This window comes from Macaca nemestrina, chromosome 1 (assembly GCF_043159975.1).
Source record: "Macaca nemestrina isolate mMacNem1 chromosome 1, mMacNem.hap1, whole genome shotgun sequence".
Classification (NCBI taxonomy): domain Eukaryota; kingdom Metazoa; phylum Chordata; class Mammalia; order Primates; family Cercopithecidae; genus Macaca; species Macaca nemestrina.
In genome coordinates, this window is record NC_092125.1 from 120,568,746 (window position 1) to 120,596,503 (window position 27,758).

Genomic DNA, 27,758 nt, shown 5'->3' on the forward strand with positions numbered 1-27,758 from the left:
ATTCATCCAGATTTTCTAAGCACTGAACTCTTCTAAGAGGGAAAGAAAGAAAATAATAAAAGTTAGGACAATGTACTTTCTTTTTTTTTTTTTTTTTTTTTTAGGACAGGGTCTCACTCTCTCACCCAGGCAGGAGTGCAGTATTCCATCTTGGCTCACTGCAACCTAGGCTCAAGTGATCCTCCCATCTCAGCCTCCCAAGTAGCTGGAACTACAGGTGTGTGCCTCCATGCTAGGCCAATTTTTAAAATTTTTTTATAGAGATGGGGTCTCACTTTGTTGCCTAGGCTGGTCTCCAACTCCTGAGCTCAAGCAATCTGTCCACATCAGCCTACCAAAATGCTGGGATTACAGGTTTGAGCCACCGTGCCCAGCCATGTCAATGTACTTTTTATTTGATGATGATGATGATGATGATGATGATTATTGAGACAGGGTCTGCCTCTGTTGCCCAGGATGGAGTGCAGTGGCACGATCTGGGCTCACTGCAATCTCCACTTTCCTGGCTCAAACCATATGCCCACCTCAGCCTCCCAGGTAGTTGGGACTACAATATGTACCACCATGCCTGACTAATTTTTGTATTTTTGGTAGAGACAGGATTTCACCATGTTGCCCAGGCTACTCTCCAACTCCTGAACTCAAGTGATCCACCCACCTGGGCCTCCCAAAGTGCTGGGATTACAGGTGTGAGCCACTGTGCCCGGCTGACAATATACTTTTTAACGCATGTGTATATCCTTTCCCCACAGTTGAATTCAGTTTTAAAGTTTGTAGAAAGCATCCTTTTGTTCCCATTAACATGTGTCAAGTATGAGGTTCACATATGTTTAATCATCTTTCTCCCCCTCAAAGTGAAAATCTCATTGCTAAAGTTTAGGACATCTTGTCACTAACTGCTACTGATATATTTATTGCTTAATCATTAGCACTTGGGACACGTGGAGTGCTTAGCAGCTTTTAGAAGAGCTGTGCTTAGATATTGATATAAATCACTCATTTGAAACCCATTCTCCTAGTGATATTATAATTCACAATAGGAAACACCGATCTTTGTTTTAGAAAACATCTCTGTCTTGCAGACCCAGCATAGTCCTCTAAATAGGGAGAATCATGGCGTACAGAAGAAAATTATAATATCGAAGAAAAGTTTTTGGCTTTTTTCTTGGTGGAGTTTGGCTCCCTTCCCCTACCAATCAAATGAACTGAATTAGTAAGACTACATAATATATTACAATTCTAAACCAAGAGTAACTCAGACTTCAGTTATTTATTTTTTTTAAAGAGATTATACTTATATTCTCATTTATTCTTACTGGAGCCATTGGAACATAGACTTCCTGAAACCATGGGAACATTATAGATGTAAAGTTTGAGTCATCAAAGTTAAGTGATGTGCCTAAAATTACACAATTGATAAGATAGCTTATTACTTTTAGTCATGATACATACTTTTGATTTCAATAATATATCACTTCACAGCTCTTCACAGTTTAAGTCTGTTTGATGAACTCCAATGCTTTAAAGAATGAAAGCTGTGCATGGTGGCTGACACCTGTAGTCCCAGCAGTTTGGGAGACTGATGTGGGAGGATTGCTTGAACCCAGGAGTTCATGACCAGCCTGAGCAACACAGCAAGAGCTCTTAAAAATGAAAAGTAAAAATAAAAACAAATTAGCCAGGCATGATGGTGCACCCCTGTAGTTTCAACTACTTGGAAGGTTTATTCAGGAGAATCGTCTGAGCCCAGGAGTTGGAGGTTACGGTAAGCCATGATAGCAACACCATATTCCAGCCTGGGACACAGAGCAAGACCTTGTCTTAAATAAATAGGTACATACATACATATATACATTAATTAATTACTTAAAAATAAAGAACACGGCCGGTGGTTCACGCCTGTAATCCCAGCACGTTGGGAGGCCGAGGCAAGCGGATCATGAGTTAAGAGATCGAGACCATCCTGGCCAACATGATGAAACCCCATCTCTACTAAACATACAAAAATTATCCGGGCGTGGTGGCACACGCCTGTAGTCCCAGCTACTCGGGAGGCTGAGGCAGGAGAATCGCTTGAACCCGGGAGGTGGAGGTTGCTGTGAGCCAAGATCACGCCACTGCACTCCAGCCTGGCCACAGAGCAAGACTCCATCTCAAAAAATAAAATAAAATAAAGAACACACATATGCTTTTCTTTCAAACTGGTTCATTCCAATGTCATTCCTCTTACTAGTTAGCTACTTAAGAAAGAATGCCGCTTGGTCATTTACATTGCATACTCACGTTACTGCATAAAGGACTTCAGCCTCTCTAAGTGCTTAAAATGTACGATAATACTAAAGAAACAGTAAGCCCTGGTTTGTAATGATTCAGAGGGAATTTGATCTTAAGTTACTTTTTTAAAGTTTTAATATGAAGTATAAATGTATACCTTATGTTTCAATATCAGTCTTCTTTCAAAATCAAAAGGCAAGTTTGTGAAGGATTATAGGGGAAAGATAAACTGAACATAATAAACTTTTGGTCTAAAATACCATAACCTATAAGTTTTTTCGCTAAAGTAGGAATTTTGGGTAGCCCAGGTACTTCTAGTAATTGTATCAATAGGTAGGAAACTTGGGTGTGTTCCTTAATGCTCATGAGGCCTCAATAAAATATTGGGTTTTAATTGGGTGTTCTATCTGAATTTGATGAAATCATAAAATTATCTTTCTTCTGTAATAACATTAAGATTGTCTTAGGTCCTTCTTGACAGTAGCCAGCTTCAAGGAGAGAAATTATTTGGGATTCGATAATACTCAACAAAATTAAGAGTAGGATATTCAGAGAATGCAGAGCACATAATCACCTTCTGACCTCACTCTGTAATTTCAAGCATTCTTGAAATAAAACGTGTATGTACTGTTCAAAGTGTAGAAAAGGGCTGTGCTTCCTTTAGGCACCCTTGCAGATTACCAATGTGACATAGAGAGAAAGATGCAGCTTAGGGGACAATTGGAGAAAGGAGCACATTCTCACACTTTTTGTTAGGAACATGCCAGCTCTTGTCTTCATTTATTCAATATGCTGGAGTCCCAGCTTCTTTCTGAAGCCAGAGTTCATGCTTTTACTCTCAGGTAGCAGCAGCTTTACAATTAAATTTTAATCCGACAGTGTTGTTAGACTCCTATCAAGAGTACAGCCACAGCTGTTCTTGGCAGGCAAATACATTGCTGGTTTTCCTTCAGTCACAGTGAGATAGAAAAATGTTCTCTGTCTAGGGTGTGGACGAAAGCACTTTACTAATCTTATGCATAATTCATCCTTGGTTGCTGGGGCAAAGTTGAAACTTTGCCCTCTGATAAAATTCAGCTGGATGTTTTTTATTTATTAGACTCTGATCCCTTTAGGGGTTTAACCCTTATTGGGAGGCCAGGGATTCTAATTCGGCTAAGCCCTAGCTGTGAAGACTTTTCTAATTTGCCCTTGGTGAATTTTAGCTCTTGTAATACCACCTTTAAAAAACAAAAAACAAAAACTGCAGTAGAACATGCAGTTCAGAGAGTCCTGGATACCCTGAAAAGAGTCTTCTTTGAATGTTGGCTTATTGAATGGAAGGACTCCGATAGGGCCTGTCTTGATTTGTTTTCAAAGTTTAGACTTTTAAAGAGCCTCAGCATTTTAAAACATGGTTTTCATTGTTCTGTAACATGCTAAAATATGGTAATGATTGTTTTATAACATATAACAGGTCTTTGCGTTTCAAATTCATTGGGTACCTATGAAGTAAAAAATATAATCCCTGTTCGTAAGTAACTCATAGTCTAGTGGTAGGGGGTTTGAGATGGGCATGAAGATGTGTTAGTGTAAGGTAGAAGCTGTTGCCACAATAGATTAGTTCATTCTTGAATATTCATTTATTTGAGTGGAAGGGACTGGTGAGTTATTTTCACATGCCTCCCATAAGATATAGTGACCCGAAAGGTCAATCTAGACTAATAGAGTATGCTTCCTGTCAGAAGAATTTATTTGGTTAGGTCAAGCAAGAACATATAGAAAGAGATATCTTTATTCTTTTTCAAATATGTGATGTGGAGTACTTTCATCTTTATACCCAGCAGCTGGAATTCATCTTTTTATAAGCAGCGGTATTTATTACAATGTTTATAAAATAGAATTTATCAAAAACTGGAGAGCTCCACAATTCAAACTTTAAGAAATGTCTCACCTCAGATTCACAGAGTAATTGCCATAATGTCTTACGGCATTATGAATGTATGAGTGTATGAGTGTAAAGCTCTACACTCATACATTTTATATTCCTCTTTTATATCCTCTCATTCCTAATAATGACAGATTAATAAGAACTAATAGCCATCGTGGTTTTCAATATGAAACAATGTGATTTCACGTGAAGCAGAATAGAATAGTAAGAATTAGGACCAAAATTACTTAGTTCTTTGGGCATGTGAGAGAATAGGAAAGAGCTACCCCGAATTTTCCAGAGCTCACTTGATAATGTCAAGAGCTGCAGCTGGCAGTCACTGATTCTGAAAATAGGCACACATCATGTTAATTAAAAAATTAAATAAAAGGATATTGGGATAAGGCACTAAAATAAGGTTCTTTTTGCCCTTTCTTTTTTTTTTTTTTTTTTTGTGAGACGGAGTTTCGCTCTGTCGCCCAGGCTGGAGTGCAGTGGCACTATCTCAGCTCACTGCAAGCTCCGCCTCCCGGGTTCACGCCATTCTCCGGCCTCAGCCTCCCGTGTAGCTGGGACTACAGGCGCCCGTCACCTCGCCCGGCTAGTTTTTTGTATTTCTTACTAGAGACGGGGTTTCACCGTGTTAGCCAGGATGGTCTCAATCTCCTGATCTCGTGATCCACCCGTCTCGGCCTCCCAAAGTGCTGGGATTACAGGCTTGAGCTACCGCGCCCGGCCTTTGCCCTTTCTTTATAGCTGGGTTTTGCTGATCAATTCTGCATTTTTGACAATTCTCCCTCTTTACAGGGAGAACCACCAGTATTATTTTCTCTTTAAGTAACTGAAAAAATATTTCTTATGTTTATTGAGCTGTCTCATTACAGTAACAGACTAGCTGGATCACTGGGGATATGACTTTGGGATATATGTTTTAAAATAGGCACAGAGGCTGAGTGCAGTGGCTGACGCCTGTAATCTCAATACTTTGGGAGGCCTAGGTGGATGGATCATCTGAGGTCAGGAGTTTGAGACCAGCCTGGCCAACATGGTGAAACCCCGTCTCTAGTAAACATACAAAAATTAGCCTGGTGTGGTGGCAGGTACCTGTAATCCCAGCTACTCAGGAGGCTGAGGCAGGAGAATTGCTTGAACCCGGGAGGCGAAGTCTGCAGTGATTCGAGATCATGCCACTGCACTCCAGCCCTAGTGACAGAGCAAGACTCCATCTCAAAAAATAAACAGGCACAGAACCTCTCCTTCAATTTATACAAATTAGGCATGTAATCAGTAAATATGGTAAAATGATGAAAGTATACACAGTAGAAGAGCAGGCCCAAGGCTAAATTCTAAACTACTCATGTAAACATTATAATAATACTAGAGAGTTGTAGAGTATACTGATTTAACTCAGTGTTGCAGTAGAAGAAAGGAAGAAAAACTATTTGAACAACTTGGAGGCAGAAAACTGGGGATCCAGCTTTGGAATTTACTTTATTGGTGACTGTTACTTCTCTAGCTTGTCACTCACTTCTCTGAGCTTGTCACACCTACTGGAATAAGTAGAAATTATTATTCTTTGCCTAGGTTAACAAAATATATATCTCCAGATAGTAAGTTAGTTGCATGTTGGCATCTTCTAATTCAGAGGTCTAATATGTAGCATATTGGTAAGGAGGCACATTCATATTTCTGGGTGGTAGGGAGCCCACTTTCATCCATTCATCTGCATTCCTGTTCAAACTAGCAAGTGTGTCTGCTAACATTAGGTTGCCAGAAAAAAGATGTGAGTAAACCCCAGTTCCACTGAGCTCCTATGAAGGTACCACCTACTACCTACCATAGGACTTGGTTGAAGATAATGAGCATAGTTACCCTTTTTTTTTTTTTTTTTTGAACTTTTATCTTTCAGATGGCATTGAGAGTAACCATCTGTTTTTTTGGCCTCAAGTTCCATATTGAATTTTTTAAAATTGCATTTTGAGCAATAACATTTCCCTGGTTTGCTTAACCAGTTATACAAGTTGAGACTTCTGTCTCTATGCCTATTTTATAATAGCTTCTCTGGGAGAAGAGATGAAAAATAAGCCAGTTAGATATTTTATGAGTATTGAAATCCTTTCCATTCAGAAATGTAAATAAAACAACCAGCATGAGCAATCAGCTTATGTCAGATTCCATGGGTTTATGTTACATAGGGAAATTATAGTGCAACCTGAAACATGCTTCTTAATGAATTCATAGTGCTGTCACAGTTGAATGTAAACCCTTGAGCTTTTGTGAAGGGTTTCAGAAATCACCCTTTCTAAACTACCTAGGGGAGGGAAGAGAACTAAGATGATACTAACAAATGCTATCACTGTTTTGTGGCTGCCTCCCTTCCAGCACCAAATTTTGCCAGTTAAGTAAAGCAGAAACCTAGAATATGGCACACATTTTGGCTTATTCAATGTGCACACACACACTCAGTGCCACACTGGGTCAGACCCACAGTTCAATACTCTGTTTCTGAAAGTGGCACCAGGGAACTGCTTTGGAAGAACAAGATTGCCCTTATGGTTTTTGTCCTCAGAAGTTAGGGAAATTTGGTTAAGAAGTATGACAAAAGCCCCATAAGTAGCCATTTTTACCTGTAGCAAATACAGGAAGCTAGACACCTAACTAGAGATCATGAAGTTAGAATTTGTCTCCTCCTTTGGCTGCTACTTCAGCACCCGGTAGTAAATTAGAATAAAGTTCGTCATTTATTAGTGAGTTGGTTTTGCAGTCTCTAAAGCTCTTTTGCAGCTCTTCTATTCACTATGGCCTCAGATACGATAAATCTGCTAGCTGCAAAAATTCAATATACCAAGTAGAATATATAGGACCAGTCAAGTTTTAAGTTTGGGAGTGAGGAAAAGCAGCATGTATTTTCTATTTTAAATTATTTTCTTTTCACATTCTAATTTCTTAAGGGTTTGGCTTGATTTATGCCAGGTTCTGGGCCTGTAAGCCTACATTAATGCATCACAGTACTGGATAGGATATTTGATATCTCTTACTTAGCCCAGAATCTCAAATGATAAGGAGCTGTAGTTAATGATATGTAGCATTTTGTTGAACTTTACAGTGTAGTTCTCATTTAGTCCCCGTGTCTGTAACAAATGGACTCATCCTTGTGCTTTTCCATAGGTGCCCTGATGTTTACTGACATAAATCAAGATACTATGTGGCTCTATAGGGGATGCTGAACCATTTGACAGTCTAGGTGCACACAGTCACCTCACATTATTTAAGCCCTGATCTCAGCATTCTAATTTCTCTGTATTCCCCAGTGTATATAATGTGTACTTGCTTGAAATTCCTTATATATTGCTTGTACATTCCTGCTTCTAAGTTTCAGCACATACCAGTTTCTTCGATTTAGAATGCCTTCTTCTGACTGCCTTCAATCAGTTCATAAAACACATAAAGCTATCTTTTAAAAATTCAACTCAAAAGTCACCTCCTGTGGAATGCCATCTCTGATTAATCTCATTAACCTAATTCCTTTATTCTCAGACTTCTGCTTCCTAGTCCATTAAACTGTTTCATTTTCTTGTAATTGTTGCTTCTGTATATTGTCACCCAATAAGCATAATTATTCTAGGAATGATCATCTTCCTCCAGCCTCTTGTGTCTACTTATTACACACAAATATTTTGAAGGCCTATCGATGACCTTTTCAGTTTCCCCAGAGTTCCAGTTCACCTTCCTTACTGTTTCCTTTTACTTCATGGTTACATTCCTAAAGAAGCAGCGCATGTGTTCAGGGTTGGCCTCCACCTCAGCATGTGTGTGGCAGCCTGCTGAATAGATCCCTACAATTGGGAAGGAGTTAACCCTCTAGTTTGACAATCTCTGCATTCTACTTGGACACCTTCAAGAAGTAGATGTGAGACCAGGAGTAGACCTGAAAATGGGAGTAGGTAAATTTCCACAGAAAGCCAAGTTGGCTTTTTCCTTCCTTTATACACAAGACCTATGAAGCTGCTGTCATCAGCAGCTCATTCAACACTCTCCTGCTCTGCCTCTTTTCCAGGAGTCAGGGTTAGTTTAAGAAAAAGCCTCTTGCTAGAAGCCATGACCTCGTACTTTTATCCCCTCCATCTGGTGTGTGGCCTCATGGGGCTGTGCTGCTATGCAGGAGGTGAGCAATGGAATTCTTTAGATGATGACTTCTGAGCCCACATGCAGAGGCAGTTGGGGGTGGGAAGCAGGGAGAACAGTGAGAGCCAAGATCGATGGACCAAAAAGTAAAGTCTGTTTTGGGGAAGTCCTGACTATAGGTAGACTGTTTTCATGAGGTGTTCTTCCCCTAGCTCAAGCAGGGGCCCAGGTGAGGGAGCTGCAGCATCCCAGGTGTATGATTGATGAACATTGTACTTTTCCCTTCTGTCTTAACAGTTGGGGTGCAGGAGTGGGATAGGTAGCCTACGCTGTCTCTAACAGAAAACATTCCAGAATTGAACAGAAGAGTTCCCCTTGCGTGCATCATCTTTTGGAGCTGCTCTTACTCACTGTCTTGTGCCTAAACAGAGGTCCAAATTTTGGATGGGAGAACAAAGAGGGGTTGAGAGCAGCAAGTGTTTGATCAAGTGAAAATCTGCTGTCTGCCTCATCTCACAGGGGTTTCTCTGCAGGATTGAGACCCCTTGCCTTGGTGTACACAAGTTGTTTGCATCAGCTTGAGATCCCAGGACCTTTACCAGGCCATGGGTAGGCATCTATCTGGCTTGGCGTGGGAGTTTCTTAGGATACTTATTCCCTGATCTTGCTTTCCTAACCCAGGAGTTGACAGCATTTTTAAAAGGAGTGAAATCTCAAAGAAAATTCTAATACATACTTTTTTTTTTTGAGACGGAGTCTTGCTCTGTCACCCAGGCTGGAGTGCAGTGGCGCGATCTCAGCTCACTGCAAGCTCCACTTCCCAGGTTCACACCATTCTCCTGCCTCAGCCTCCTGAGAAGCTGGGACTACAGGCGCCCGCCACCACGCCCGGCTAATTTTTTTGTATTTTTAATACAGATGGGGTTTCACCATGTTAGCCAGGACGGTCTTGATTTCCTGACCTCGTGATCTGCCCACTCGGCCTCCCGAAGTGCTTTTACAAGCGTGAGCTGTAAAAGCGTGAGCTGCCGCTCCCGGCCTCTAACACATACTTTCAAAGCCCAAAGCCTTAATAATTTTCTGTCATGACTGCTTCTACTGTGTCTATACACTTAGCATAATTTCCAAAGGACTAGATAAAACAAAATTTTAATGTTAATCTGAAGGGGAAAAAAGGAATAGAATTAGGAGCCAGAGTTGTTTAAATGTGGAATACTTTGTATAGTGGTCACATGGTACCGGTGGTAATAGTGGCAGAAATGGCAAAAGAGCCATTGGTTGATAAGGTTCAGGAGGGCCTAGGCTGTTCCTTTGTAAACCGTGCTCAGATATACTCTCCTGGCAGTCCTGGGACTCCTATAAGGCTTGAACATTTTGTATCAATTTCTGTTTTGAAGGTGCTGGGACTCTGGCGCCCCCAACCCTGGGCATCCTCAGGCTTTGAGGAGAATACACAAGATTTGAAGTCAGAAGACCTAGGTTTGAGTTCTGGCTGAGCCACGCACAGTTCATTTGACCTTGGACCAATCACCAAATTCTTCTGAACAGCATCTGTAAAGTGACAGTAACCCCTACCTCACAGGGTTGTTGTGAGGATTACGTATATGCTAAAGCATTCTGTATATGAAAAAGCTTCTTATGAACATTATTGTTATTCCTGGGGAAACCCCACCTTGGAAGCTGTCAAAAAGGACAACTGTAGATGAAGTTGTCTTCCTTTTTTCTTCATTCAGCTTAGCCTTTCTGTTTGGCCAGGGCTGCTTACAGGAGCTGTTAGGGTTGAAGTAAAGCACCACATTTTGGCTCCTTTGGTCAAAGAGAAAGAACTCTAATGTCCAGCTGCTCCATCCATATACCCATAGAATGGAAGTGAGTAAAGGAAAATTTTAAGCCAGGATAGTTAACAGTTAGGGGGCCAATGGGAGAATGCTTGCCTTGCATTTGCAAATCCAGAATGACTAAAACATCTTAAGTAAATGAGGAATAGCCACAAAGATGCTCAGAGATAATATAAGCCATGAGTGGGAAGTGGGAAAATGAGTTTGTAAACTCCTCTCTTTTCTATCCCTTTACCTTTGAGGTCAGGGACAGGCATACAGCCCACTGGCTATTGCCCTATACCTACCAATCACCCAAAGAAAATAATAGCTTCTGAGAAAGCTCAATTCACTGTAGCAACTGTGATATATTTACCCTAATAAAGCCACCACTTGGTCTTTTCCAGTGCTTCTCTCTTACGGAGGTCATCCCTGGAATCCAAAGCTATCCAGTTTTCTAACCCAGTTAAGAGTTTAAAACAACCACAGGTCATAAGCAGTAGGCTTGGCAGTTATACCTTATGCAGTCATAGGAGACTGTCTCATCATTCTCAGCACATAGGGTGCACATCTCACTGTCTCCAGCATGAACCAGCCTTGTGAATGTGTACAGTCTCAGCCACTCTCCTTTGGTGATAATTCTTCACCACTGATCTCTCCTCGCCATGCCCTTTCTGCATCCTTCCCCCAACCACCCACCAGCGGAGTTCTGGTCCCCAAACCAAAGAGTTGCCTGCAGGTTGGTAATGTAACTTTGTAGATATTCCTTGATTACAGCTAGACCCTATTGGTATCCTTTTTGAATTACTGGATCGAAATCTAATTTTTTTTTTTAATTGTTGAGGAGAGGAGGATGAGCAGAACTCCTATGCAGCCTGAGAGAAGTTCTGTATGTGTCTATATATGTACACGTGTGTGTGTGTGTAACCTCATGGTTGTGCTCAGGCTGACAGGGAGGGCAAAGAGTGAAAAGGAACCATCTCTTTCTTGTTTTCCAACATTGCTTCAAAGATGCCCAACCCCCGTAGTAGCAGGCAGTTCCCAAGTGGAGGGTCGGGGCAGAGGCCTCCACCAAGGCCATCAATAACCAGGTGTGAGCTACAGGTCTCTGTGTAATGTGAAGCTTTCCCGTATTTCATTTCTGCACCCAGGGGGCGGCTCTGCAGGATTGCTTACGGAGAGCTCTGTGTCTGGCACCTCTCTCCGCAAGGCCCAGGCGCCCAGGGTCCCACCGACCTGCCCAGGAATGCATCACATTGTTCTCTGGTGCTGTAATTTGGCTGCAGGAGCTAGGCTGAATGCCTCCCAGGGATGAGAAACATACTCTCCCTGGCGTCCTCCCTTCGCCCCAGCTAGCTTGAGCTTCTGCCCTGTGACCACTGAGTGCGTTTAAATAAAAACCTCAGAAAGACTGAGGAAAAAAAATCCTAATTATCTCTCTTCTATTAAGCCATGTAGAGACTCGTGTCCTGAGTGGGTCTGAGAATTTGGCAAAGACTTAGTGGTTGGTGTTCTTGATAAGGGAAGTGAGAGAAAGGAGAAGAAATTACTCCCTGCAACAGGGAGGAATAGAAATGAAGCAGTGAGTGTTCAGAAGTTAGATCTACAAGAAGTTTTGCAGACAGACCCTCAGGGCCAGGCAATGTTTGTTTTTGTTTTTTTTTTTTAATCTGAAGCCCTTGATTTTATTTTTACAGCATCACTCTAAGGAAGAGTGTGGATTACTGCCATTATTCAGGGCTGGTAATAATAAAAGTTAGCTTTTATCTGCAGGGCTAGGTTAAGGCTGGCATTCTTACTTTTACATAAAAAAACTGGCTACAGGCTGTGCAGCTGAGGTACTTCAGTCATGTGCCTTCTCTAAAGGATTCTTAGATCCTTAAAATATATAGTATCTTTTTAAGTTTGTATCTAAATAGCACTTACTGTAATGTATTATACCTAAACGTTTATTAAAAGTTAGAAGAAATGAGTACCAACAGGAAGGAATGGAAGAGAGGAGACGGGCTAAGACATTGCTGATCTGAGGGACAGACCTCTATCAAATAGAGGGCTGGGAGAAGTAGTGATTAGAAGCAGAGTGAGGGAACTAAATGGAGCCCTGACTGCACCAAATAAAGTTCTCATTTTGCTGCTTGTTCCAAATAAATTAGTGTCTGTTTGTGTAATGCAGACTAAATGCCAGTTGTCTAAAGCCAATCAGAATGCAGAAGCAAGCTAAGAACTAGGAGGAAAAATTAATTGCTTGGCCATCATTCCTTTTTGGGCCACATAACCTCTGTAGTGGGGCTCAAATGGACACCATTTCTCTCACTTATCCACTTCGCTTTTCAAACTTCTCACTCTCTGGACAGCTTGCTCTTTTCTTAACCATTTATAGGAAATTGCAAAACTTGCATCTTTATGAGCTAGAATCTGGAGCCCAAGAAAAAGCACAGAGTAGCATGAGATGCCAGAAGAGGCCCATTTCCTTCCACAGGAAAGAGAACCAAAAACCAAAAAATAGATAATAGGGCATAGGTAGATTTAAGTCACGTTGACTTCCCATGGAAGGCCTATGCCATTGTTTATGTGGTAACCTGCATGTTCTTGTGAGAACAGGGGCTGACTAGGACCTGAGTCTTTCCCCAGCAGCTTGGCATATAATATAAGGCAGCCTCCTGTGGTAAATTCATTCAGCCCTATTGTTGAGTTCAGACTAACCATGACCCCCTTACCTCTCCACTACCCCAAAGCTTTCCTCAAGATGTCAGCTCTTCTCTTCCCCTCCCATTTCCCCCTCCTTAATCCTACCATTGGCTCATCAGTTATCCAGTTGACTCCACTCTGAAGGAAGACATTCTCTTGGCCTGACTCACTCAGGCCCATTTCTCCACAGGCATCCCCTTACCGCAGACCACAAGGGCCCTAACTAGCTCATGTTTTGTGTTAATGGATGTGAAACCGGAGCAAATCCCCTCACCAAAAGAAAAACCACCCTAAACTCTCCCACACAGGTCTCAGCAGGTTACACAAATATTAGTCCTATCATCCAAATAAATCTGCCCCTGTGGCCCAGAGCCATGGCTCCCCCAGCCTCCTGCTGCCTGTGCAGAGTAAAGCTGCTTCAAAAACATATGAGGACCCCAAGGGATGTTGGAGAGGAACTTGGGAAAGACAGGGGCCTATATCCAGAATTCTTTATGCAGGCCCCTTAATCTACAGACTTTTATTAATACTTTATAGTCCTAAAGAAGGACTGTTCCTAGAGAAGTCATGATGGGCTAGACCAGCCAGGAGCTTTGGTGAAGAGGATCTGTGGGCTGGAGTTTGGGGCATAATTAAAACTCAGTATCTGACAGCTGGGCACAGTGGTTTGCGCTTATATGCTCAGCACTTTGGAAGGCTGCAGTGGGAGGATTGCTTGAGACCAAGAATTCAAGACCAGCCTAGGCAACATAGCTCCATCTCTGATAACTGTTTAAACTAGCTGGGCATGATGGCATGTCCCTGTAGTCCCAGCTAATGGGGAGGCTGAGGTGAGAGGATTGCTTGAGCTTGGGAATTTGAGGCTGCAGTGAGCCATGATCATGCTAGTGCACTCCAACCTGGGCAACAAAGCAAAACCCTATCTCTAAAAGAAAAAAAAAAAGAAATAAATAAAAAGAAAAAAAAGAACAGGTACGTATCCTCATTTTACAGACGAGAAAATAGAAGCTCAGAAAATTTAGCTACCTTGCTCAAAATATCAAAAGCAAGTGGCACAGCTGTGATTTTTTTTTTTTTTTTTTTTTTTTTTTGAGACAGAGTCTCGCTCTGTCACCCAGGCTGGAGTGCAGTGGCCGGATCTCAGCTCACTGCAAGCTCCGCCTCCCGGGTTCCCGCCATTCTCCTGTCTCAGCCTCCCGAGTAGCTGGGACTACAGGCGCCCGCCACCTCGCCCGGCTAGTTTTTTGTATTTTTAGTAGAGACGGGGTTTCACCGTGTTAGCCAGGCTGGTCTCGATCTCCTGACCTCGTGATCCGCCCGTCTCGGCCTCCCAAAGTGCTGGGATTACAGGCTTGAGCCACCGTGCCCGGCCACAGCTGTGATTTTTAACCCAGGTCTGTCATAACTGCAAATTTCTATACCACTCTGCTGCTTTAAGATATCAACAGGCAAAAGATAACCACTGCCCAAATCACATAAAAAAAGGACTTCAAGGTTTTGGGGACTTCATGTCCTACCCTCCAGCTTACTAAGCCTGCTATCTCTGGAGATTCCACTCTTGCAAACCTAGTTAGGCAATGGGTAATAGCATAGAAGAAACCCTCCTCTATTTAAGCTGAATGTGGACTGAACAATAATAATCACCAGGACTTGGAGAGTCACTAAATAAAGATTTGTTGAGTAAATGGAGGAAGGCTGCCTTCTGTGTATCATTTTGGCCCCAACCCGTAGCACTCCTTCCCACTGTAGCCACTGACTCCTGCTCCCAGCTTCAAAGGCTAGGATCCTCTCATAAAGAATTACCAAAGCCAGAGATCCCTACCTTCCTAATATGTACTTTTGCCTCATGTGGGCCCTTGAGATCAGACCTGCTTTCCTGCTCTCCCACCATCCATGAGTTGCCTATCTTTTACTCCGTGTTTCCCCAAATCTGGCTAACCTACAGAGTAATGCATGGAAAACCAAACAAACAAACAAACACAAGGCCTGGCCAGACTTACTATATTACTCTATCCTAGGAGTGTTCTCGGGTGTTCTAATGATCTGTTAAGCATGGGAACCACTGCATTCCACCTCAGTTTGAACAGGCAGCAAGTAAGCAAAAGAGGCAGTGCTGTCCAATATAGGTTGAGAATGGTAGAGAGAAAAAGACAGAATGAATATGTGTTTGTATAGTTATGATTCTTTTTCTTCTACAAAACACAGCAGTTTATAAACATATGAGCATGTGAATGGAACCTTGTCCACTATGGCTAACATCTCAGGCTCTCAATAATAGAATGTGGTAGCCTAAGATTTTCTTTTGGGGTACCAGGTAGTTCTGCTCAAACTGACTTCAGAGAACAGGCATGTCATTCATCTTTGTCCCATCTAACTTTGGCCAGGTAGAAACAAAAAGAAGCTCTCTACAGGTACCCTTCCTCTTGCACACCAAGGAAGTATCAGGAAGCTGGTGCAAAGGAAAGAAAAAAGGAGCCTCAACTACATACTTTAGTGCAACTCATTTCACTCTAAAGACCCTCTATCTCTTCTACTCTCCCTTCAAATCTCCAGAGTGGGAAATCAGGGAGCTTGCTCAGTTTCTTATATCCCCTGACAACTCCTTCCCAGGGCTAAGGAACCAGCCAGGACACCATGGTCCCTATGGATTACTCTCTACATCCTTAAACAGAAGCTGTAGCAGCCCAGGGTGGAGGGTGGAGGAAGGTGTGCATGCAAGGATCTTGTGCTTTTGAGTTGAGAGGCTTGAATTGGAGGGATGCGTGAGGTATCTGTGTTCAGGTCTGGTCCAGCCACTCTGCCTTCTTGGGGGCCTTGCAAGTATGGACGTCCACAGTATTTCTGCATTCCTTGCACCGTACAGCACAGCACCAGTGGAATTTGCACTCACACTGGGTAACACGGGTGACTCGAGTTGTGTCATACCCTCGGCCACAGCACATGATTTCACAACCGTCTGTTCCTTTTGATGTCTTGCTGCAGACACGGCCTGCAGTGCCTAGGGAACCTGGGTTGGGAAAGAGAGGGAGTGAGAACAAAGTTATCTCTTCAGCTGCCCTGGATACCCTTACCCACATTCTCAGAAGGAAGACATAAAGAATCGCTTTTTTGGGCTGAGCACAGTGGCTCACTCATGCCTGTAATCCCAGCACGTTGGAAGGCTGAGGCAGGAGGAATGCTTGAGTCCAGGAGTTCAAGACCAGCCTGGGAAACATAGCAAGCCCTGCCTCTACAAAAACTTAAAAAATTAGCCAGGTGCTGTGGGCATGAGCCTGTAGTCCCAGCTACTTAGGAGGCTGAGGTGGGAGTAACACTTGAGGCTGGGAGGTCGAGGCTGCAGTGAGCCGAGATTGCACCACTGCACTCTAGCCCAGGTGACAATGAAACTCTGTCTCCAAAAAAAAAAAAAAAAAAAAGCATGGGCTCTGACATCATATTGTCTGGATTCAAATCCCAGTTCTACCACTCTTAGTTGTGTGATTTAGTCAAAATGAAACATTAACTTAGTTTCTCATATGAAAATAAGCACAATAATAGATTGTTAGATATAATCTCTGTTCATCTGAAGAGGTGAACTGATTACCATGACTGGCTGCAGGCATATTCCTAAGTAATATCCCTTGTATTATTATTATTATTATTATTATTATTATTATTATTATCCCTAAGCATTATCCCTTCCCCTTACAGTGGAAACTCTAGGATAGGGATCATGTTTTTCCCATGCATAGGGAATGCTTAGAACCTCATTCTGACTGATTTTAGCAAAAGAGATCCTGCCAACAGATCATAAAATCAATAGACTTTTGGATGAGTTGGGCCCATCAGAGCATCTACTCCAACCTTTTCCATGGTTAATAAGGATCCAGAGATAGGAAAGTAACTAGCCTAGGTTCAAAACGGAGAATAGATTAACTGATTTCTACAGCATTAGTCTCCACATGCCACTGGGATAGGGGAGGAAAATGTTAGAACTTCTATGTTTTTTTATCTCATCAATTTAAGATATTGATGTATGTTTTCTAACATATTCATATAGGGGAACACAGATATAAATAAATATACATATAATGGAGATATATGCTCAAATTGTTTTAATGATAGGAGTAAAGGATCCAGAATGTCAGGAGACCACTGCTCTGGAATGTGGGCTGACTAGGTCTACTGTGTATGTTAGTCTCCTAACTCCAAGGGCTGGGTCTTAAGTCCTCTTGGGCACCAAAAGCCCCTTCTACACTGTGGAGCTGTGCTGTCCAGGGTAGCAGCCACTAGTCACATATGGTCTTTTACATCTAAATTAATGAAAATTAAATAAACTAAAAAATGTAGCTCCTCAGTCACACTAGCTATATTCCAAGTTCTCAGTAATCACATGTGGCTAGTTGCTACTGTATTGGACAACACAGATAGGAAAACATTTCTATCACCACAGAAACTTCAACTGGACTCTACTGCTTTGGAGGGAATTCCTGGCTCCATATTCTTTCTGGGATGACTTATATTCTTTGAATTCCAGGCCCCGCTTTGGGTTTTAGGAGGCCTAATTTTATGCCTGTGAGAAAAACCAACACACATTTGACTTATCCTCCCTCCTGACTCCAAAGTTCCTTCCCTAAAGGAAGGAATGGCAGGGTATGCTTACAGTATGGCAGGGTAGGCTTACACCTCAGATATTATGGAATTATTTCTAGGTATCCAGAGAGTAACCCTCTGAATTAGACCAACTGGGAGGAAAGTATACTTAGTGGCAGGAAATCACTGGGAAAATCAGGAGGACTCCGACTTTTTTTCTTCTAGCACCCTACAAGGTATACAGACTACTTTCTTCATTAATTGCGTAGAGCCCCTTCCTGTTTCTATGCCCAATTTTACTCCAAGCCACTTGACTCTTCCAGGAATGACAGTGATGGGTGAAAACAAACAGTACCAAAGATAACTGAGGTTTTTTGGCTCCACTTCACCCAAGTCCTGACTGCTGAGCCTGTAGAAAAGAGCCTGGGAGCCCCATGACAATAACCAGAGGAGAAGAGTTCTGCTGCATTGCATGTTCCTAGTTTAACCTATCTGAACCCGAAATGTGAGCCAGGATGGTAACTTTCATTCCCTTGGGGAAAAACCATATCACCTTCCAGCACCTCCAAGAATCCCACCACAAATACCTCGAACAGACTGAAAAACAACCATTTGCAGCTTTACCTGCCTTTGGTAGGGATCTCTCCTTCGTTTCTTTTTCAGCTCTGTTTCAGAATCTTCAATGGCAGGACACTGGATAAAACCTTTCAAGGACATCTTTCTAGCTTTAATCTCCCTTACAGGGAACTTTTACCCAGCAGATTGGTCTGTTCGCTGTCCCTGGAACAGGTCATGTGCTTTCCCACCTACTACTATGATAAGAAATTGCCCACTCTTCTCTCAAGCTATCCAGATACTCCCTATGCTTCAAGGAGCAGCTTAAATTCTACAGTTTCTTTTTTTTTTCCCTACATTTTCAAATAACCTTTTTTTTTTTTTTTGAGACGGAGTCTCGCTCTGCCGCCCAGGCTGGAGTGCAATGGCCGGATCTCAGCTCACTGCAAGCTCCGCCTCCCGGGTTCACGCCATTCTCCTGCCTCAGCCTCCCGAGTAGCTGGGACTACAGGCGCCCGTCACCTCGCCCGGCTAGTTTTTTGTATTTTTTAGTAGAGACGGGGTTTCACCGTGTTAGCCAGGATGGTCTCGATCTCCTGACCTCGTGATCCGCCCGTCTCGGCCTCCCAAAGTGCTGGGATTACAGGCTTGAGCCACCGCGCCCGGCCTCAAATAAACTTTTATTGATTTCTCCAATCAACTCTCTTTGCATTTGTCTACCCATTATGTCTCATTTCTTTAAGTAGATTGCAAAGAGCCAAAGGGTTAGGGCTGCATCTTATGTTTCTGTGTAGCCCACACATTGCTTAAAACTGAAAACAGGTAACTAAATTAAACATTCCCTGAGTAATGCCTACTGTATCCCAGATGCTGGGATACAAAGGAGTGATGCATGACCTCAGGCCCCAAGGAGCTGAGTGACCTCCTCTCTACTTGGGCAGCACTGGGCCTGGTAGACTGAGGCATAAGTCAACAATCTCATGACCAGGTGTTCATGTGGGGAGGAAACTGCCTCCTCCCACAGCACCCCCTTCCCTAACTCCTGAGACTGAACAGACCATGATTAACCAGGGGTGCCTGCACTAAGAACTGGGACTCCACGTCCCTGCCTGCCTTCCTTACTCACCTGCAGCCTTGTCCAAGACACAGTAATCTGGGGAGTTGTCAAAGTAGACAAGATCAGTCCGGGTGGCACGGCGATAGCCTTGGCGGGCTGCGGTGAAGTTGGCACCATCCTGCGTGGCCATCACCTGCACAGCCCCATCATAGCGCCGCCGCAGGTAATCACCTGTGCGGCGGAAATCTGAGAGCGCACGCCAGCAGGTGCGCAGAGTACAGGAACCACTCACGCCATGGCACTTACACTCCAGCTTCAGAAACCGCCGCACAGCCTGGAGGAGGGGGAAGGCAGTTAAGGGAGAGGTAGCTGGTCAGGGCACATTTTAGTCATCTCTAGGGCCAAAAGGATGAGTGCTCTGAGATAGGCTGGCCCTGGCTGGCTGATTGAGCTCTTGGTTGTTCTCTCCCACATCAGATCCCACCCATTCTTCCTGATCAAGTTCAAGAAACTCTTTTTCCAGTAAATCTTCCTGGACCAACAGTGCTTTCCTTTTCATGACAGACAGCCCACTGAACTTTAGAGCCACAGGATTCTGTTCACGATAACAGTTTGCTTGCATATCCTCTACTTTTCACGTTTTAGAATGCCAGGTACCATGCCTTCTACTTTAGTAGTATGCCATTTTCCAGCATAGTACTAGGCACATAGAAGGCATTCAAATAGCAGGGAACTGACTAGAACAACCTCTTATCCTCTCAGTCTTTATGAAAGCAGTTCTTTCCCTTCTTAAAAAGTTACTTCTTTTCTCCACCTTTTCCTACTTTCCACCTGTGTGAAGACTCTTCAGGCACCTGGTTGACCCTAGGCATTCCCAATCTCCCTTGCATTTAGTGCTCCTGTCCCAGGATGTTGGGGCTTTTGGAAGTGACCCAAAAGCCTTCAGCTCTTCCACTTTCACATTTATTTAGTCCATGGTCACACATACTGGTCACCCCCAGCAAATATGAGTGTACTTACACAGACATGAGTACTGACCGTGCGACCACAGCGGTTATTATGTAAGTTCATGAGGGCCCGGGCATCCTTAAGCCTCTTCTCCTTGGCATCCACGAAGGCCTTGGCAAAACGGACACCATAGTGGATGTTGTCACTGCAGCCACCCCAGTCAAAGTCCCCACGCTGGTCATGGTGTCGGCCACGGGTGTAGGGGTCACAGCTGCACACACTCAGTTCACCCTGGCTACAGGCACGAGTAATAGCATGGACTACCCCTGCTGATGAGATGGCATATACAAAAGCTGCTTCTCGGCTACCTAGAGAGAGAATTGTAGAGGTGTGCTTCAGGAAGGAGGCCCATGTCTGTCCCCTTCTTCAGCCCATACAACCTCTGACTCTGAAACCTCTTCCCTCCTTTTCTTTCCCAGAGTCACCCCTACACCCCCTTTATTCAAGGTGCCTTTCATTTCCAAGAGCATTCCCCAGAGTATCTGACCTCTTCCCCTCAGCCTTCACTACTCTCCATCCACTTCTTTGTATATCTGACCTTCTGAGCTGACCTATACTCTTGTTTCCTGCCAAATTCCCTGTGTCCGTCCATTGAAAATTCTCCTGGTGAATCATCCCCTCCCACTGAGTGCTAGCCCTGGCTCAGCTAAGCCTGCCTTAGTCCACATTCCAGGCCTTTTCAGGCCCACTCTGCTGGACAGTTCCCCCACAATGGAGACCCCAGCCCAGGGGTCAGCCTGTTTAGAGATCCATGCTACCTTCCCTTGCCTGCTTGCTCTCCCTCCCTGCTCTTGGAGACTGATGAATGATCGCCCCTGTATGCCTGACACCTCCAGATTCCCATTTTGTTCCCTTTCTCCTAGTTTACTGTCTAGCTCTATTTATCTTTTTTGCTGAGCTGAGGCCAAGCCACTGACTCTCCAAATATTTACATATCACCTTTCTGTTTATCTCTTGTTCCCATTACTGTAGTGCTGGGAGTGTTGGGGTGATGATAGTGATGGTGGTGTTAAGAACAGAGGGCCTATGGTAGACCTCAGCCTTACAGTACATGGTAGCCTCCCAAGCTGGGGATTGGAGAGGACAAGGAAAATGAGGGAGAAAGATGGAGGTTCTAGGGAATGCTTTATCTTGGTCTTGTCCCAGAGCACTAGGATTTAGAGGAGCCCCTGTCTACAAATCTAAGGTGCTAAGAGTCTGTTCCCAATTATATCCTGGGCTGTGCCCACAATTCTTCCTCTGATTATGAAACAGTGTGTGGGAGAGGAGAGGGGAGATCTTTCCTACCCTTTCCACTCACCACCCCCAGCACAGAAAGGGAAGGAGTTGACACAGAATGGAAGAGGCCCCTACTTCTGAGCATGACACGGCCAAAGACGGTGTGGTCCCGGTCCAGGGTGGTACAGTTCCAGCGGTGGTGGCGGAATTGGTGCTGACACTCTCGGATCCACTCTCGGGCACCCTCGCCCACTGAACGCATGATGTCTGGGTAACGCTGGCACAGCTGCCGCTGCCGGCTCACCAAACCAGGGATATTGTCACAGATCACTCGTGCCCCCAGTGCCCCAATGTACCTGCAAGGCGGAGATGGCCCTGTCAGAACATCCCAGCCCTTTTTCTGCATTGGAAGGGAATAAGGAAGGGGTACGTTTAGCATCCAGACCTTGAAGAGATTCTGTCCCCTCTCCCTAACCCACATTCCATAAAGCTGATGAGTAGAATCATTTCCCACAGTTCGGAAGAAGTATAGTTATACAGTTGCAGAGAGAGTAATTGAGTGGCCTCCCACCATCACCAGTTCCCCAGCCAAAGGCCAAAGTGACACACACTCCCAGAACACAGGCTAGGCATGTGTCACATACACAGAAGCTGTGGGCATGTCACACAAACTCATTGTTTATTTAATAAACATTAAGAGCTTCATGGAAACATAAACTAACAAAATAAGGATCTGAGACAACACTCTTATGCTCCCATTAACAGGGGTGTCCTGCATGGCTGGTCCACGAAGATATGGTTTGACAGCAGGGGAACGGTGACAGGGAGGGGCTCGTGGGAAGAGACATAGTGAGCAATTTGAGTAATGTTTACAGCTCTAGTCAGACCCGTGGAGCTAAAAAAAATCCTCATTCCCAATTGTGAGGTCTGGGGAGGAAGATCCCACCCTCTACTCTCCTCCTCAAACCCTTTATTTCCAGGCCCCAGGACCTTTCTTTTTTTTTTGAGACTGAGTCTGGCTCTGTCGCCCAGGCTGGAGTGCAGTGGCCGGATCTCAGCTCACTGCAAGTTCCGCCTCCCGGGTTCACGCCATTCTCCTGCCTCAGCCTCCGGAGTAGCTGGGACCACAGGCGCCCGCCACCTCGCCCGGCTAGTTTTTTGTATTTTTTAGTAGAGATGGGGTTTCACCGTGTTAGCCAGGATGGTCTCGATCTCCTGACCTTGTGATCCGCCCGTCTCAGCCTCCCAAAGTGCTGGGATTACAGGCTTGAGCCACCGCGCCCGGCTAGGACCTTTCTTAACTAATGAACCTTTAAAACCATCTTCCCCAACCTGGATGGAACTGCACAGGCTGTTTGCAGTGGGAAGCCAAAGGCCAAGATAAGTAAGAGGGTGACTCTCCCCACACTCCAGTCTCCAGTCTGTCCAATATGAACAATTAAAAGAAGGTCAATTCAGATGGGCTACTAAAGAATAGGTGGGTTGCCAGAGTTATTATTGTTTCTCAAGGCAATATTTTCTCTTCACTAAGTTTTAACCCTGGATCCCACCACAAGCCTCAGGAAGAATATTTCAGAGAGAAAACAGGAGTATATCACCCATTTTCCCCAAAAGGCCACCAAATGAGATCTGACCCATTTGCCCACTTCCTTCAGCTCAACAGCCCAGCTCCATTCTCATTCTCTTTCTCTCCCTTTAACCCCATAGCACCTTCCTTGATTTGCTGGGAACTTTCTATTCTCCTGTCCAGAACGCATCAAAGGGCTGTCCTCCCTCCCTTTTTTGAACAGGTGGGGGCCATGGAGAGCAACTGCTACTGCAGACAGAAAAGACTTGGTTTGAGCTATGAATGAGCCTGTGGTTTGGGAACAGCCCCAAAATGGGCCTAGAAGTGGGTGAGGAGAAGGGAGGGCAGCTGGTGTGGGGAGGGGAAAAGCTAGACTGCCCTGGGCTCTGTGTCCCCCCCTACTGCCCCCCCGCATTCCCACAGCCGGCCCTCACCCACAGACTGGATCACCACTGGTGACACCAACTCAAACAAACACAAGGAGGGCTGATACTTGCCTCCTCGGGAACTCAGCAGGGCTGATGGGGCCCATCTGTCCCGGGGAAGGGGTGAGAGGGCTGGCCCTCCCCTAACAAATCCCATGGAATCAGCATCCCCAGCACTGTCCATCAGGGCAACAGCTTCCAGGAACAAACAAAATAAACACCCCAGGCAGGGCCAGGCCGGAAAGGGCTGCCTGACGCACAGCCCAGAGTTACACCCACTGCTGTGGTGCTTTGTTTGGAGAATCAAGACCGTTGGAGTTGGAGCTTGTCCCTGTCTCACCACTGTTCAGCTTCCCTAATTCAGCCCAAGTACTGCTCTAGGCAATGGGTGTTTGTTGTTGTTGTTTTTTTTTTTTCCTACTGGGGCTTGGGTGAGGAGGGTTGGATGGGAATGACAGACCAATAACCCAGCCCTCGTGAGACAGTCTGGAGTGGGGCAGGCCAAACTCGGGCAAAAAGTCCTTCTTGTGGTCTGACTTAAGTCCATTCTGCTGCAGCCCACATAGGTCCTTTTTATTACATCCTCACTGAGTGTGGGAACATCTGTTCAGTATCTAAGATGGGAAGATAATTAAGTGTCTCTATTACCACCCTTACTCCACTATGTAATGGCCTCAAGACGCCACAGGGCAAGGCGCTTGCTTGCTCTCCAGCAGTCGGCCCCTTGTAGTTAGTGTAGGAGGCCTCCAATAAAGCTGAGCCTGAGGCTAACCCCATCTTCCTCTCAGTTCAACACCAGACTGCAAAATGCCTACCATGTGCCAAGCACTGAGCTCAGATGTTAGGGATACAAAGATATTTAAGGCATCTCCCACCTCATGGTCTGGTAGAGTGTTAGATGCCCCGACTCTAGCTTTGTTTTTTCCTTCTGGAAGTTCTTCACTTCCTTCCCAGCTTCCTGCCCCAGAATGCTTCTCTTCACATGCTTTTGGACAATTCACATCCCTTCATTTGACAAAGTGAAGCATACACTACTCTAGCTCCTTGCTACTCAAAGCGTGGTCCCCAGAACAGCAGTATCTGTATTATAGATACAGATACTGTATCTATACAGTATCAGAATCCTACCATATCAGAATCTGCATTTCACCAAGATCCCCACATGGTTTGGATGCACTGCTCCACAAAGGCAGGGCTTTTTGTCAGTTTTGTTCACTTCAGTATCCCCAGTACTGAGAACAGTGCCTGACACATAGTAGGTATGCAATCACTATAATAAACACCTAACTGTTCTGATTTATCCCCAACTCCCTTCTCCCTCTAGTCAGCCATCAACTCCCATTTCCATCACAGCTTTCCTTGTCAACAGTTGCCAGCCTATCTGCAGATGTTTTATGTTTGTATATTAAAGACACAAATGGGCCAAGGATCCACTTTTTTTTTCTTTCCTCCTTTCGTGTACAGCCCCTAGTGTACATGGTTCAGCCCACCACATATAGGACTTTGAACAAAGGGATAACACTGTTAGCCTCCATGAATCTGCTCTTAATGCATCACTTTCATTTGTGAAATAAGGATGATAATTATAGAACTTATCTCACTGGATTATTTCAGATTGACAAAGATCATGCTCATAAGGTGTTTGGCCATAGTACCTGAAGCTCAGTAAGGGCTTATTAAAAGCAACTGCTGTTGCTAACAGTAATGCTAACAATATGACACCACTTTGTGTTTCTCTCCCTTTGTGAGCTTATGAACACAATCCTGTTCTCGTGATTCCCTACATCCAACACCCTACAGAATGCAAAATGGAACAGGAAAGCCCATGCCGGACCCCCCTATTTCTTGGTCTGTTTAGGATAGATAGAGGGAGGGCAGTGGTTAGAGAGTAACGGGAAGAATCTCAAGCTATAAGAAAAATCCAACTATTAACTGGTGAAAATGATGGCCTTCTGCTCCAGAGTGGAACATGGACGCACCAGAGTCAACACGCATTTCTCTTCCACGGGTTGTACGAACATCAGTCTTGCTGGTTTTTTCCTAAGAGAAAAGCCTGGGGGCTTAGCCTGCCTTTAGAAGGTAGCTTTTCACCTTATCCCACAAGTGGTGATCACTGAGGCAGGCATCTGGGCCTGTAACTATGACAGGTGTAGAGCAAGGAGGCTGAAACAACCTCTGTACGCACTTCCCAGCCTGGCCCTGTTGCAGCCTTCCTCCTTTTCACAAGGGCTGCTAAGTCACTCTGTGTGTCACCTCCCTCCCTCCCTAGCTCTTTCACCCAGGAATTTTTTCCAGAATCTTTAATATGAACCACATCAGGGGACGGTAGTAGAGGGAGAAAGGAAAAGGGAGAAGGAGTAGTCAAGGGTACAAAATGGGGACTGGGAAGACCCCCATTTGGGTCTTTAGGAACCGCTGCCAGGATGCTGAAATTACCAGAGTGACACTTCCTCACCCAAGCACCAATTGGTCCCCCAGACTACATCCCAAACTGGTAAGAAGCGATCAAGAGTCCCAAAAAGCAAACTGCCATCTGGGCCAGATAAAGATGGGCAGTGGTCACTTCACGTTATCTCAGCAAAGACCCTAAAGATGCCAAGTCCCCAGCCAGACCAAGCTCATGAAGGCAAAAGGTGGCTTTGATCTCACTCAAAACTTTGAAAGGTTTTTCTCATCCCCCTTCTCCCCTTTCCCTTTCTAAAAGAATGTTTCAAGCCAGATGTAAGATATAGGCCTCTCTGTTCCCCCATCCAGAACCCCCCCTCCCAGCCTTCCCCAACACTACAGAGATTAAAAAAAAAAATCCAAAAGAGAGATTTTTCTGAAACAGGAAAACAGGGAGTGGGGGTTGGGATGAGGAGAGACGCATCTTGAAATGATAGGAATCTGCAGCCCAAGCTGGCGGCCCCTCGGCCAGCTACCCCTCACCCTTCAGCCAAGATTCCAAGTCAAGAGAAGAAAAGCCACAGGGTGCAAGGGGAGAAGAGACTACACTTGGGGGAGGGGGGCTTACACGGGAAAAAGAACGGAGTTAGGAAAGGAAGGGGGGCACTGCATGGTGGAGAGGGGCAATAGCCCACTCCAACAGGCCAGTTTGATTGCGGGGTGAAGAGGAAAGACTGAGTCTTTTCTAGGTTCAACTCTCCCTGCCTTGCCCTCTCCCCAGGGTGGGGAAGAAGAGAAAGCAGCTCCTTCTCCTACGGGAAGGTGATGAGTGCCATCCAAGGAATAGTGGGCAGGGAGGATTCTAAAAAGAACAGACACCAGACATCCAGTGGATCTGTAACGCCTTTTTGCCTCATCTGCCCTCTTGTGAAGTGTCTGGAGTCTAGGGCCTGCAAGAAATCTGGGGAGGGGTTCTCTTAGTACCTTTGGACTCCGCAGCCCTCTGGCTCTTGGAGGGGAGAAATGGGAGATAGGAAAGAATAGGAAGAAGGGAGGGAGACAAATTTTCCAAGTGACAGCCTCAAAACGGTGGCCAAAGACAAACGCCTAGATAATGCAAACCCATGCATTTTGTTTTAATTGTGGGAGCTAATGGGGTAAATTTTGCCTCAATTCCATTTCTAAGCCTCGGCTGGGTGCTGCTGCCTCACCAAAGCCTTCCTGTGGTATGGGTGGGCTAGACTAGCGAGCTGCCCCTTTCTCCACCTCTCAGAGGGCGACCTTAGACGTTTGGGGCCCCGGCTAAGCTACTGCGGCCCCTGGAAGGTCATTGGTTCCTTGAACTCACCCTGAGGGAAACTCGGAAGGTAGCTTCTGCCCTAAGGAGCTTGAGCTGAAATAGATGGGGTACAGCACACGGAGGCCTAAGGAGCCGCGACCACCGGGCGTCCTGGCTCCAAATGCCCCGCGCCTTTCTCACCAGGCGTGTAAGACGCGGCGCCTCACCCTCCCGCCACCCGGGGACTTCAGATTTCAGTGACAGTCCTGCCCGAATGTTCTCCAACTCTGTCGAAGCGACAGCCCGGTCCAGTGAGCAGCCAATCCCTCCAGGCGCCTCCGGGCCTCTCCTACCAAGCGCCTCACCCGCCCAGCCTAAGAGCCCCACTTACCACCAGGACGTGTCTACGCGGGCCGGCAGCGTCAGCAGCAGCAGGAGCAGAAGGCAGGCAAGACCTAGGCGGGCCGAAGCCCGGGAGCCGTCGGGGGCCGCAGGCGAGGGCACAGGGACCGGGGCGCGGGCGCGCCGAAGCGGGAGCTGCGCAGCTTCCTCCGCACCACCCGGTCTCAGCATAGCTCCCCGAAGACTCCCGCCGCGCAGCCCGGAGGGGCGTGGACGGGGCACCTTCTAGGGGTACTCACGCTGCTCCTACCTCACCCCCCTGGGGGGCCATGGGGTTCGCCGGCGGCTGGGGACCTAGGGTCACCTGGGGTCCAGAGCCCGGGAGCAGGGTCCCAGAGAGGGGCGCAAGTTGTAGTGTCCGGAAGCCGACGACGGCGCGCCGAACCCGGGATCTGGGGCCCGCTGCCTGAGCACCGGGTGCGATGTCAGGGGGTCTGCGGCGCAGAAGGGAGCTGCGGGCCTAGTGTGCGGACAGCC

At 45.4% G+C, this 27,758-nt stretch overlaps 2 protein-coding genes across 19 annotated transcripts in view; one reads left to right on the forward strand and one right to left on the reverse strand.

Moving 5' to 3' along the window:
- The window catches only part of LOC105479183 (suppression of tumorigenicity 7 like), a 97,357-nt gene extending 86,830 nt beyond the window's left edge, over window positions 1–10,527 (forward strand). For all 18 annotated transcript variants that reach the window (XR_003017437.2, XM_024791985.2, XM_011737052.3 and 15 more), the window contains one exon: window positions 9,706–10,527. Coding sequence is in view for 17 of the 18 variants with exons in the window: in XM_024791985.2 (XP_024647753.2) it covers window positions 9,706–9,804 (99 nt within the window). In the remaining variant the exon portion in view is untranslated. The remainder of the gene's footprint in view (window positions 1–9,705) is intronic.
- A 4,282-nt stretch (window positions 10,528–14,809) lies between these two features.
- On the reverse strand, window positions 14,810–27,758 carry LOC105479182 (Wnt family member 2B). The gene is made up of 5 exons (XM_011737045.2): window positions 27,271–27,758; window positions 21,359–21,579; window positions 20,036–20,313; window positions 19,067–19,331; window positions 14,810–15,820 (listed from the first exon to the last, which is right to left on the reverse strand). The coding sequence occupies exons 1-5, from the start codon at window positions 27,450–27,452 to the stop codon at window positions 15,591–15,593; spliced, it is 1,176 nt and encodes a 391-aa protein (XP_011735347.1). The 5' UTR covers window positions 27,453–27,758; the 3' UTR covers window positions 14,810–15,590.